We start from the raw sequence: 12,922 nt of genomic DNA, 5'->3' as shown, positions 1-12,922 counted from the left end.
CCTTTTCCGGTCTCCGACTGGTTTAATTTTCAAAAGCGAAACATGTAAAAAAGGGTAAATATGTTAATAATTGAACACACATCTAACGCAGGAAATATGCCTTTCAAATGTTATTTTGCATGGCCAAAATAATAACATGAACATGTGTTTTGGTGTCATGAGCACAGAAACCAGTAGATCATTAAGAGGCTTTGTGGTTCTGTTTCAAAAAGCCAAAATGTGTAAGAGTGACACGGTGATGGGACTTTGGCCTGTCATGTTCTTCCTGTTGTAACATTAAGGGTTTGATTGGAGCATACCTTAACTTGTCAATACAAGGACATGTGACAAGGCCATGTGGACAGTGCAGATGATCTTTTGTAACACTGCACAATGTTTCAGTGGTGGAGTTCACCAGTTAACTGCGGTGGGGACTGACTCAAGGCAGATGAGGTAATTCCAAACAATTGATCAAAAATGGCATGTTTTATTAATTTCATTATTTTATTTTCATCCATAGTGACCCTTAAAAAAAATATGGCATACAGTAAGTTGCTGTTTTAAGCGGGGGTTGCTGCACATGTGAACTTTGCGACTCATGTGTCCCATCAGTTTTTCTTCTGAGGTTTTCCACTTTAAAAATGTACTTCTGATAGAAACAATCTTCACTTTTAAAAATGTGCTTCTGATAGAAACAATCTTTGAAGCAAAAAAAATGTGAATGCAAAAAAGTGGTTGCCTACAGCCACAGTGATTGCAGTAATGCCAATGTTTTTACCCTACCAGGACATTTTTATCACAGGATTGGGAAAACAGGACGTTTGGTCACCCTAGTCTTGATCAATATTTTATTTTCACCCATAGTGACCCTTTAAAAAAAAAATTGTCATACAGTAAGTTGCTGTTTTAAGCGGGGGTGGCTGCACATGTGAACTTTGCGGCTCATGTGTCCCATCAGTTTTTCTTCTGAGGTTTTCCACTTTAAAAATGTACTTCTGATAGAAACAGTGTTCACTTTTAAAAATGTACTTCTGATAGAAACAATCTTTGAAGCAAAAAAAATGTGAATGCAAAAAAGTGGTTGCCTACAGCCACAGTGATTGCAGTAATGCCAATGTTTTTACCCTACCAGGACATTTTTATCACAGGATTGGGAAAACAGGACGTTTGGTCACCCTAGTCTTGATCAATATCTCATGCAGACAAAACACTAAAATGTTGCATCATGGCGATCAATGCAATCACATTCTTTGCAGCCACAGCCACTTCTCGGGGTCCCAGTTGTCAACCCCCCCGTTTTCCCTCCCCATGCATCCGCGCACACTCAGTGGAGAGCGTCTGGCGTCTGAGGGGTTAAACGTCACCGTCTAGTAGGAAGTGGGTGGTTGTGTTGGAGATGCTGAGGATGGAGAGAAGAAGCCTTCAGTCACAGAGGAACACAATGAACTGCACGTGAGAGGACACATGTTTGGTGCAGGAACGGTGCTTTCGTGTGCATCCAGCTGAGCGGCGCTAGGACGAGAAGCAGCACGCCCACAATGGTGTCGCCTTTATGTGCATCGGAAAGATGTTCCGTTCATCGGGTGTGATCATGCATGCACGGAACTCTGTACACCATTTCAGCCGCGGACTTGCATATGGAGGGATAACACACCATTTCAGCCGCGGACTGGCATATGGAGGGATATATTAGTTTTCCCGAAGACTGACAACAATTAGGTCGCTTCCAGTGTTTTCATTCTCGGGACTTTAGCTAGCACGCGCACCCCTAGCACCTCCCAGCATGGGGTCCGGCACTAGAGGGGCACTTCCACGCTGTTTACGTTAGATTGATAGTTTTTCTTTTGAACACGTCACTCAAGAGGATATTTTTCATCGTCATATCCACACCATTGCTGCTAAATGATGTCAATTCAGCGATGAAGCGCTTCGATTTTTAGTCAATTGCTGCTCGTGCTGGGCGGAAGTCACGTGACAGTGGCTTACTCTGCGACGTCACTTAAAAAAAAAAAAAAAAGCTAAACTGCAAGGGGCTGAGCCACTCTCCAGGAGTATTACCATGGATGACTCTGGCATCATTCGAAGACGCAGGCTCCAGGTAGGAACCTTTTATTCTTCTATTTTTTATTTCAAACATCCACAAAAACAGTATTATGTACATGAAACACCATTTTACACAATGCCTGTTCATTATGAAGTAGATAATGCATAAAACAGCCCCAACGTCAACAATAATCACACATTTTTAATTTTCTAACTGACTTGCAAGTGTAAACAGAAGTTCAAAGTTCCCTGTTACGCAGGGGAATGGACTTGTCCATGGTGGGATAGGCTCCAGCTTGACGGTTAGATGGATGACTCTTTGATGTTATAGCAGCAATCAGTTTATAAGCACTAAATGTGAGAAAAGCTATCATCTCCCTCACTTGTTTGCTCCACGTTTGAGAGAAGAAGTTCTGGGTTTTCATGAAGAAAAAGTCTACATAAAAAGCTGTCTTCACTACACATCTTAAAATAAAGCTTGTGATATGCCAACTAACCTGTCAGTCTACTCCAGGCATGTTTTTCTCCAGTGAAAAGGTTAAAGAAGCCTGATGTTGCTATTAAAATGTGAGTGTGGACAGCATGCTAGTGTTGCTAACATTTATGTCCTCCTGTCCCACTCCTTTATGTTACATTGTTGTATGTGATATTACATTGTCTATTACATAACAAGTGTAGAGATTTTGGCCAACACACTTCAAATACACTATCGTGGGACCTCAGACTTTTTTAAAATTCAAATTTGGTGTTGAAAGTGTTGAAAGTAGTGCAATATTGGACCTTCAAAAGTAATTATTTTACTGGGCAAAATGGAAGTTCAGTAAAAATATATACACATAGTTGTAGTATGTTGTGCAGGTTAAGCTAACAGCAAGAATACACATCAGATGATGAGTTGGATAGTTCATAAAACAATTTTTCTCACTTGCCCACAGTGGTATTAGTTCCCCATTTTTGGTTCTCCAAATCTGAAACTACCTCAAACAGAATGTTTGTTCATTGCACAGCTAATTTGCTAAGACAAGTGACAAACAATAACTAAAACACCATCAAAAATAGCGGGCAAACTGTGAATTCAGTTAAAATTGATTACAATATAATGTATTTTGTGGAAAAAACACATATTACACGATAATTGATGAAACGATTAATCGAACGATAGAAAAAAAAAACAGGTTGATAATTTTGACGCCTCATGTGCGACATGTACATATGCCTGTTCCATTTCCTAATTTCGCTGTAGCACACATTGTGGATGACAAGAGGGTTCACTCTGCTTGTGTCTGAGCGCATTGGTTGTATAGTCAAATTAAGGGAAAAAGTGAGCCTCCTGTCAGCTATTTTGTCACAGTAGGCGGGGGCTAGCTACATAGTGATTGAATACACTGAGTGCTAGTTAGCAGTTAGCAAGCAAACGCTAATATGAATGAAAGCACAAAAGCGATAGAAAATCTAAGCCGAATGCCACAGTTCCAATGTGGATGTGCTGTGGGGGACTCGTCCCGGCGGTTGGCGCTTGCTGGGCTGTTTAATTGGCAAAGTGAATGTATAGTGCCGGGTGGATATGTGAAGTGGTGACGCCCCGTGATTTGTAAGTGCTATAGTAGGCATCTTGTGTGTCTCACAGATATACACTTGAGTACCATCTAGTGGCTTAAATGTGACATGACAGTGATCATTGAATGATAAAACTTAATACGGTTTAAAAAAAGGTCGAAATTATCGATTATCGTCAATCATTTTTAGCACAATTATCGACCCGCAAAATTTGTTATCGTGACAGGCCTATGTATAATACACTACATTATAACGTCTTTTTTAATCGTAATTCTTGTTTATTAATCATTGAATGGACAGCTACCTTTACCTTAATTTGTTTTTGCCATGGTTAAAATGGGAATAACGTTCAATTTATCATGTAAAGTCAGCCCTCGCCACATCGTGCTTCAAAGTCCGTGGATTTCGCGGATTTAATTTTTCAAAATGTTAATAAATTATTGCTGTTTCGTGGTTGACAACAGCGTATTAGTGAAGAAAATGCATATTTAAAATATTAAATATAATACACTATATAATATAAATACTATATCATAATACTATACTAAATTAAGTATTTTTGAGCAATAATGTGACAATTAAAAAATGGCACTAAAAATGACAGAAAACGCATACGACACACATTGAAATGTGGTATTCTACACTGGGCACTAGGTGTTAGCAATGTTACACAATGTTAAATTGATGAGACAATAGCCATCACTGAGGGAGCCATCGCTCCCTTGAAACCGGACATAAAAAAGAAAATATTTTCTATTATATCTACTGTAATGGTAATACGAGTGTAAAGGTGACTATAAGGATGTTATTTCATGTCTAGATAGCTCTAATAATGTTTAGAATATTGTAAACAGGTTTTCTACGCTCTAACTATGCAAATACTTGATTTATAAACAAGTAGTCCTACTTCGTGGAAATTCACTTATCACTTACCACGGTCAGGCTTGGAACCATCATCGCGATAAAGAAGGCATTATTTTAACTGAGCATTAAGAATTTTGAATGAATTGTTGGTTAATCATTTGAAGCAGTTGAGAAAATAGAGGTGCATTACGTGGCTCTAAACAGCAGACACACTGTTGATTCACTATCAACTAAAACAGTTTTGTCTTTGGTTCTCTAGTCAGTTAGGCATACCGATTTCCCACACGCTACACATTAAAAGTTAGGGACTGGAAGTTTGCGTCACATCAGGTGTCTGCTTGGTAACCGTGTTCCCCAGCCTTTCGGTAGCTGGAGTCATGACCAGTCAAAGTGTCAAGGAGAAGCAAGAGTTTGGAGATCCTCTTCTGTTGCTAGTGTGTTGTTTCTTCCACTTCACATCGGTAAAAAATGTTTTCACCTTCTTGGTAAAATGTTAACAGCAGTGACGCGGTGAGGTTCATAGCTGGTGAGGCTCTGACTCCTTTGGAGTTTTGTTAATACAGGTTGCTCATTAATAGGATAACCAAAAAAAGATGACAATCATTCATTTTGGTTAAAAAAAATGTTTTCAAATACTTTATTTCCTTTTATTCATTTTTTTGATTAACGGGAAAACATTTGTGTTCTTACCTTTTATCTGTATATGAAGTACCCTCCTCCTTCTCCAAAGTTCTAATACTTTGTTGTAAAAGTCTGCACCTCCTGGTGAGGTTGGGTATATAATCCACCGTCTTGGCAGTCAAATTCATGCATTACATTCAGCAGAGCATAAAAGTCTTGCATTTGGCTTGTTTGTAAATCTACAGTAGTAGATAGTAATCTACAACTGCTGTTTGTGTATTTCAATGAAGTTGGTTGCTGGCTTTTCCTTTGTGCACTTCTTAGTACTGCAAGTGCCTCCCTTATGACATTTCTCTGTATTTAATTGTCCGATTCGTTAGAATAATGACATCACGACAGTGTGTACACGACACTGTGGGTTCCCTTAGCAGCTCCTTCAGCAGCAGACTGTTACACCGATGGTGTAAGGAGAGTTTCCGCAGGTCCTTCATACCAACTGCTGTCAGGCTCTACAACACCTGCACCACTTGAACCATGTTAGTCACTATGTATTCTTTACTTGCGTATCTTGCTTGCTGCTGTAACAAGTGAATTTCCCTGCTGTGGGATAAATAAAGTACAATACAATACAATACACACTTACATGAAAGACATTATACAAGCTGTAGAAAGTCCATCCATCCATTTTTTATGGCGCTTCATAGTGTATAATAAATGCTTCTGCAACATGCTGACAAACACAAACTGGCAGGCACCATGTTCAGTGTGCACTCAGAGATTAGGCAGGGCTTGCGCACTAAGCCGAGAAGCGACGCTGAAATGTGCTAATTCAGCGATTTTTCAGTTAAGAAAACTATCATACAGAAAATAAATGTACAGTATAACACAGTTCAATGGACAAAAATAGTATTTATTTTACGTTATTCTTTTAAAAAAATTCAATATTCAACACAAAATTATGACTGAAGACCATACTATCAAGCATCGTGGGTGAAAAACTGTGGTGGTATGAGTTTCACGTGTACAATAAGCTGAGTCTAGCCTTGATCGCTGACTGCAGATTAGTCCACACATCTAGTATGTTGATCGGCAGCTTGATTCCTTCAAGGGTTTGTTCTCTGGCAGGCATGAAATGAATCTTGTGAAGGTGCACATGTCCATGATGCAGAGCTGCTGATATACCACTTAGCTGCCTTAACGCGTATTCATCACTTAGCTGCCTTAACGCTTATTCTTCACTTAGCTGCCTTAACGCGTATTCATTTACAATTAAAGCGCTCGGCTTTGCATCATGCCATCTGCTGCACACGTCTGCTCATCATTTCTAAAATATAGAATGGCACAATCTGATGATTTCCTGTGCAATTGTTGCCCAGTTGGTTTGCCAGTGGGCTACTGAGGGGCCCTTAATTTATGTCTCTATTGCATTCACTTGCCTGGTCAGTGATGTAAAGTGTAGCATGTAGGGAGATGTTAGACAAGCACATTTGAGCCATCATATAACCATGCAAGCAGGGTCGTTATTGTCAGAACATTATCAACTTTGAATGGGCCGAGCGCTACTGTCAGCTCGTGTGCACACACACAACACACACAAGTATGAGTTATGGGTAATTAGTTGCTATGTTTCACCCATGGCCCTGCAAGATAGTTTGCTCGATGGCGGTTATGTTTTTCAACCAGTCTTGGTCAAGGTTTAGAAACATGCTTGTCTGTCCCCTAACTGTGTACCAAATTTTGTGGTGATTCAGCTAAAAACCTAAATTTGTCGAGCGTGTGTGAGAAATTTCAAGTCAATCAGAGATTTAATAACTAATTAGTGTATTTGTCAGAAAATTAATAGCACAGGCGACACAGTAGTGGTGCATGTTTTAATACATTTTCACCTTTCGCGTCCAGCGGTGCAGGAGTACAAGTTTTCTTGGGGTGTTTTCATTGCATATGTACATGGCTCAGATCAAGGGTACCCAAGTGTTACATTTAAAAATGTTAAACTCGTGGATAGACCTTGGTAATGTTATCAACACAAACATCAAACATTGCAAAACACAACCAACATACCAGAGCTCGAGACATCTTCCATTTCCCATAGCAACCCTCCGAAGTTCGCTCTTTCTTAAATGTACATAACTGTTATGTACATAACATGTACATGTACATAACACGTACATGTACATAACATGTACATGTACTCTTTTATACACTAAAAAAACCCACTTTAGTTGCAGAGTTAATTATTCCATGAATATATACCATTGTAATCATCATGTACTTGTACTGTACTTTGACTACAGTGCGAGTGTGTTCATGCCCATATGTGCATATCAAATCGACCCGGTCTCACTCTCAATTTCCCCCTGAAGTAGTCGATATCCATATCGGAGTCAGAGGAGGTCTAAATGTTGAGGATGTGGTGCAATTGGCAGGCCCATTAGTAGGACTAATGGTGGCCTAAGAGCGCTGTGGGCCCTCAGGGAGGAATACTGACCACCAGCAGAAGAGCGGGCCTAAAAAGGCTGGAGGCCTAAATGAAGGGGGGTTTGGCGGAAGAGAGGGCGACTGCAGCTGTCGGCTACATAGACCCCATTTTAAGTGGCTATTACAACGTAAGCATCACTGCTCAGTGTGGGCTGTGGTTAAAGCTGGAAAGGCAGACATATTTCCTAGCTTACCATAGACATTAAACGTAATTCAGATGGCTGAATTTTGGGTCTGGGCTATGTTTCACTGATGGGTTACATGAAGTGGGCTCCATTTAGTGTATTCGGCCAGTCTGCATATGTTTTCAATTCAGGAATTTGCCTCTGTGTTGGGTGCATCAACCCAGCTTGTCATAACAATGCTACCGTGCCACATAGCACCTTTTTGTGTTTTCATCAAACTCGAGTGTCCCTGAAATTGTTCAATTTGAAATTTATCAAAACTTTCATTTGAAACGTCAACTCAGTGAGCATTTAAAGCACATTTGTCAATCTCAAGACATTTGGTCCATGGAACTGTTCGGAAAATTAATCGCATTAAGTTGGGCTGTATCACAGACCTTATCAATCAACACGTTTACGATGATCTGCACAGCAAAAGTTTTTCTGTCAGCTTCAACTGTTCTTGTAGCATTGCTGAACTTAAGTGTCCACAGTGATTATATATATATATATATATATATATATATATATATATATATATATAAAATACAGTATAAAATACAGTATATATATATATATACAGTATATCACTAATTGCACAACCATTGTTACTAAAGGCGCCAGATTACAGTAACAGTTAACTGTACATAACTAATAACACCACTTTAAAACTATTCCATACGACAGTCAAAAATGTTCCTTTTAACCGCAACAAGGCATGCTGGGAATAGCGTAATACGCCCATTTTAACAGCTGCAAACTCTTCCGGTAAGTGTTCCCTCTAAGCTGTGCGTGTGCGCAATTGCACAGTGCTCCGGTGTTCTCAGCGCACAGCAAATCCATGTAGGGCACAAAATAAAAACCAACCAGTACTGTAAATAAAGTACACACATAATTTTGTGCCATTTTGCAATGCAACGCTATGAGTGACAGGTGACAACAAAGTAACAACATATAACACAATGAGGAACTGTCCAGCCAATGATAAGATCCTCTTGGTAAGTGTTTTCCGGACTATAAGTCGCTCCAGAGTATAAGTCATACCAGCCAAAAAGCACAATGAAGATGAACAACAGTCACACTGGACTATAAGTCGCATTTTGGGGGGAAATTTATATAAAATCAGAGACCAAGAACAAACATTTCATCTTGAAAAGCAAGTTATAATAATAAAATGGAGAACAACAGGCTAAGTAGGCATCTGTTAACGTAACATTAAATCAACCACCTACCTGGGCGTTATTGACGTAACTGCACTGTTGACAACTGACCTCCCGGTGCTTTGTTCAAGCACCCATTTCTGAACTTGTTCCTCAAGCTGTAGCCATCTAGCTTTTAGCTTGCAATTAGCTTTTTTGTTTCCTTCATTGCAGTTATCTTTAGGGTAAGTTTCTAAGTTTGTATTTCACTCCAAGCTTTCTTTCTGCTGCTCGATTACCGTTTTCGGCTGCATATTTCGCTACTTGCAGCTTGTAATCTGCAGAATATCTTTTTGGGGGCATTTGTGGTCCTCAGTTGTCTAAGCGTTGTGTGGCGTTGTGAACAGGCACGCAGATGGAACCACGTGACACTCGAAACCATAGAGGAAGAAAGAACAGATATGCATAAGTCCGTCGTCTTACGCTTACGAATTACTTCTGCGAGTCATTACGGAGAATAAAACAACAAAATATGAGCAAAATGCTGACTGAGGTGAGTCATGTCCGTCGAAATATTCATATATGTTTGCTTGTCGTCAAGGCTCACTTTTGGTAACGTGACGGCGACGAGGCGGTGGTGGGTCAGTGACGTCATCGCTCATATTGCCTGTATACGCGCCCACTCTGGATGCCGTTTTCAAAAAGTACTGTTTCAGGTTACCCAGAACACCATTCCTATGTGGATGACAGGCTGAAACACTAAAATACTTTGCCGTTTTGACCTGAAAACTTTCCGTGTGGCCAGCCCCTCAGTTGTCTTTATAAGTTCATGTTTACGTTGTAAATTTTCAGTGGTACAGGAGTGATAGGAGTAGCAGACAGATACTGGCCGTCATATCTTCATATATCAACTGAAAAGAGAAACTTACTTCTTGTTTGGGTGACTTTATTTCAGAGCGGGCGGCAACATCTTGTCTCTAGCATAGCGACAGCTCAACGGACAGCTCTTTCATACAATAGAGTAGGGGCATTGAATTGCAACAACATGACACATACACTATATAACACTGGCACACAAGCCTAGAGCACACTCTCCTGGCTGTCCGTGGGAAAAAAAACAAGTCGCTTCGGAGTACGGGTTGCAGGACTAGCCAAACCATGAAAAAAGTGTGACTTGTAGTCCTAAAAATATGGTACTTATGCAGCCAATCAATTCATTAACGTGTTATGTAGTACATGTCGCTGTTTTCCAGCTTAGCTACAGCTAGTGGTGCAGCGAGTTGAGATAAAATGCTGCTTGCTAACCACGTGTTATGGTGAAAAAGCAAAGGTGGCAAAAAAAAAGGTGGAATGACTGTCGGTGTAAAGTGCGAACAGAAAAACATGAGGTGAATATGGGTGAGATTTTTTTGAAAGCGAAAGGGTTGGTCTGAAAAACATGCTTCAAAGCCAAAGTAGCAAGCGAGTTTTCAGAGTGAAAAGAGAAGAGAGGTGCAAACGAAAAGGGTGTCAATATGTGACCTGATTTTTTTTGTAGCCTAACCAGGCTGTGTGTCGTGGAAATGAACCTATTAGCTTAATGTCCACAATTAAATAAACTAGTAGATTGTTAGCATGTTGTGTTGGCCTTTTTAACCAACATTTACACAGGTAAATTAGCATGTATTATTAAATCAGTTGCCCCCCCCCACCCCCATTTACCAGATTTAACAACAAATGAGTTAGCAGTAGCCCTGCCTCCCTATAACTTTACCCTTCCCTGTCCCAGTGATGGTGAGCAACACTGTGTTCAATGACATGTCACTTAGTATCATTGCAGGGAGTCTGTGCGAATTGCAAAAAGAATATTTTTATGATAACAGAAATTCAAATTATTTTTTCCACATGATTTAATTTATTTTAACTTTATTTTCTTGTTGGCAGCTGTATAAGTTTGTTTTTTTTGCCTTTTCTTCTTGGGGCCCGGAATTCCTTGCGGCACCCCTGGGTATCGGCCGATCTCACTCATGGATGATTGGTATCGGAATCGACAGCATAAAACCTTCATCTGAGCATGCCTAGTTGAAACCTGTTACACCACACTCCACAAACATGGCAGTCTATGCTACTACAAAAATAAACACATTTTTTGACTAACCCTCAAAATATTTTTGGAATTGCAGTGCATTGCTAACAGCACTGCCACTAAAGGCAAAGTAGTTGACTACTTGAGGGGAAAATATTTAGATTTACAACTACCCTGGCTATGAATAAAGGCTGTGCACTTTTTGTGTGTTTGGTTTAAGTCTTTGTTGTAGCTTCTACTTTTAATATATCAGTTAAGGTTATCGTGCCATCAGTTGTAGTAGGTGTCAGGAGACTTAATACAGAACTCACTCACACACACGCTTACAGACACAAATCATTGTGTGTTGCGAGTCTCATTGCTGTCAGGGGTTTGGAGGACATCTTGCACACACACACACACACACACACATTCATAGAATTATGTGTCCAATATTTTCTTCTGGACAGTGTTCCCATTTCCAATGTGCAAAGTGCAGAGGAGTCACTCTGGAAGAAGGAGCTGACATTTGTTCCACTTCATTAACAAATCCAAAAACACGCATTTCAGGTTATTTGAAGACTAACACCATATTTCCCACCACACAATACAACCTCAGCTGCTTGCTATTGGAAAAAGAAGGTACTACCGGGTACTATTTCTCGTACTAGTCAGCCAGGGCTCCGAGCTTTGATGGACGTAAGGGCTAGAAATTACAAGAATAAACACAGATGCCATCTTACCGTGCCTTCTGTATGCTCTAGCATTATGCGCCACAGTCTCCACTTTGCTGCAGGGGCCCATTTTCTTGCTGCCCTCTGTCTCCCCTTGAATAAAATGTCTTTCTTGCATAGTTTACTGCTTATAGATATGTAATAGTACATGTGTTCGTAATCAGATGTTTCTGGACAGAACATTTGGTACATTACAGAGCGGCGTTCTCACACGGAACACATTGACTAAGGGACAGAAAGTGTAACTGCCTTGAGATGCATAAACAATTACATCATCTATTTACTATACCTATTGTCCTCATTAGGATCACGGGTAATTTGTCACGGGTAAGTTGGAGCCTATCTCAGCAGACTTTGGCCAAGAGACAGGGTACCGGTTGCCAGCCAATTGCAGGACATAGACATACAGACATACGCACACCCCTATGGACAATTTAGAGTCTCCAATTCACCTAACATGCATATTTTTGGAATGTGGGAGGAAGGCGCAGCATGGGGAGAACATGCAAACTCCACGGATGTTCCAATGGCAATGTGAACCCATATCTCCTGAATGTCCAGCAAACATGCTAACCACTTGGGTACTGTGCATCAGCTAGTGGGAGTCATGGCTAATAAAACCTAATTCAACAAGGAGATAATCAATGTACAAGCAGAACATTGTCTGAAGGCTTTAAAATAATTCCAAGCCGTAAAGTAAATCTCCAAGGCTATTCAAGCGAATACACAGTGCGTATTTGCCGAGCAATCAGCTGTCAACTTTTGGCAGCAGAAACAGAACAGAAGCTTTGATTCTGCCCCAGGCACGAGCACAATAACCTTTTCCTATTTCAGTTCATGTTTACTCCTTGGGTTCATTTGAACTTTGAACTTGAAAAAAAAAGATCACATGCTATACAGCCGTCTGTCATCTGTTAAGCAGAAAGTTGTTAAATATTTCAATCTGTTTTCAAAGGGTTCCTTTGCAACATCGCAAGGTGACTGAAGAGCAAATTAATTATTTGTAGTTGTTGCATGGATGCTCTACATAATGCATTCATTTGGCCAAGGATGTGTTCGCGTGCATGCATCTTTGAGGCTGTCTAGAGTTTGTCTGCAAAATGACATCCTTGCTTTGTGTATGCTGATATCTTCTCAAACATTTTCTCTAAACAGGAGCTGTAGAAGCTATTTGTAACTAGACACTTAACCTTGTCTTGCAATGTTCTTACTGATGTTACTTAATATCACCTTCAAGTACTTGTTGCAGGTGACTTTGAATCTGCATTATTTTAGCACCGAAATGAGGCACTTAGTTTT

General features: G+C 40.1%; 1 protein-coding gene across 2 annotated transcripts in view; it reads left to right on the top strand.

The window, feature by feature from the left end:
- Nucleotides 1-1,344: 1,344 nt before the first annotated feature.
- mast1a (microtubule associated serine/threonine kinase 1a) overlaps nt 1,345-12,922 on the top strand; it is an 85,962-nt gene continuing 74,384 nt past the window's right edge. For both annotated transcript variants that reach the window (XM_054778307.1, XM_054778306.1), the window contains exon 1: nt 1,345-2,077. In XM_054778307.1, the coding sequence (XP_054634282.1) occupies nt 2,039-2,077 (39 nt within the window). In that variant the 5' untranslated portion in view covers nt 1,345-2,038. The remainder of the gene's footprint in view (nt 2,078-12,922) is intronic.

The sequence above is a fragment of the Dunckerocampus dactyliophorus genome, chromosome 6 (assembly GCF_027744805.1).
Source record: "Dunckerocampus dactyliophorus isolate RoL2022-P2 chromosome 6, RoL_Ddac_1.1, whole genome shotgun sequence".
NCBI classification, from domain to species: domain Eukaryota; kingdom Metazoa; phylum Chordata; class Actinopteri; order Syngnathiformes; family Syngnathidae; genus Dunckerocampus; species Dunckerocampus dactyliophorus.
This window is presented reverse-complemented; position numbering and strand designations above follow the sequence as displayed.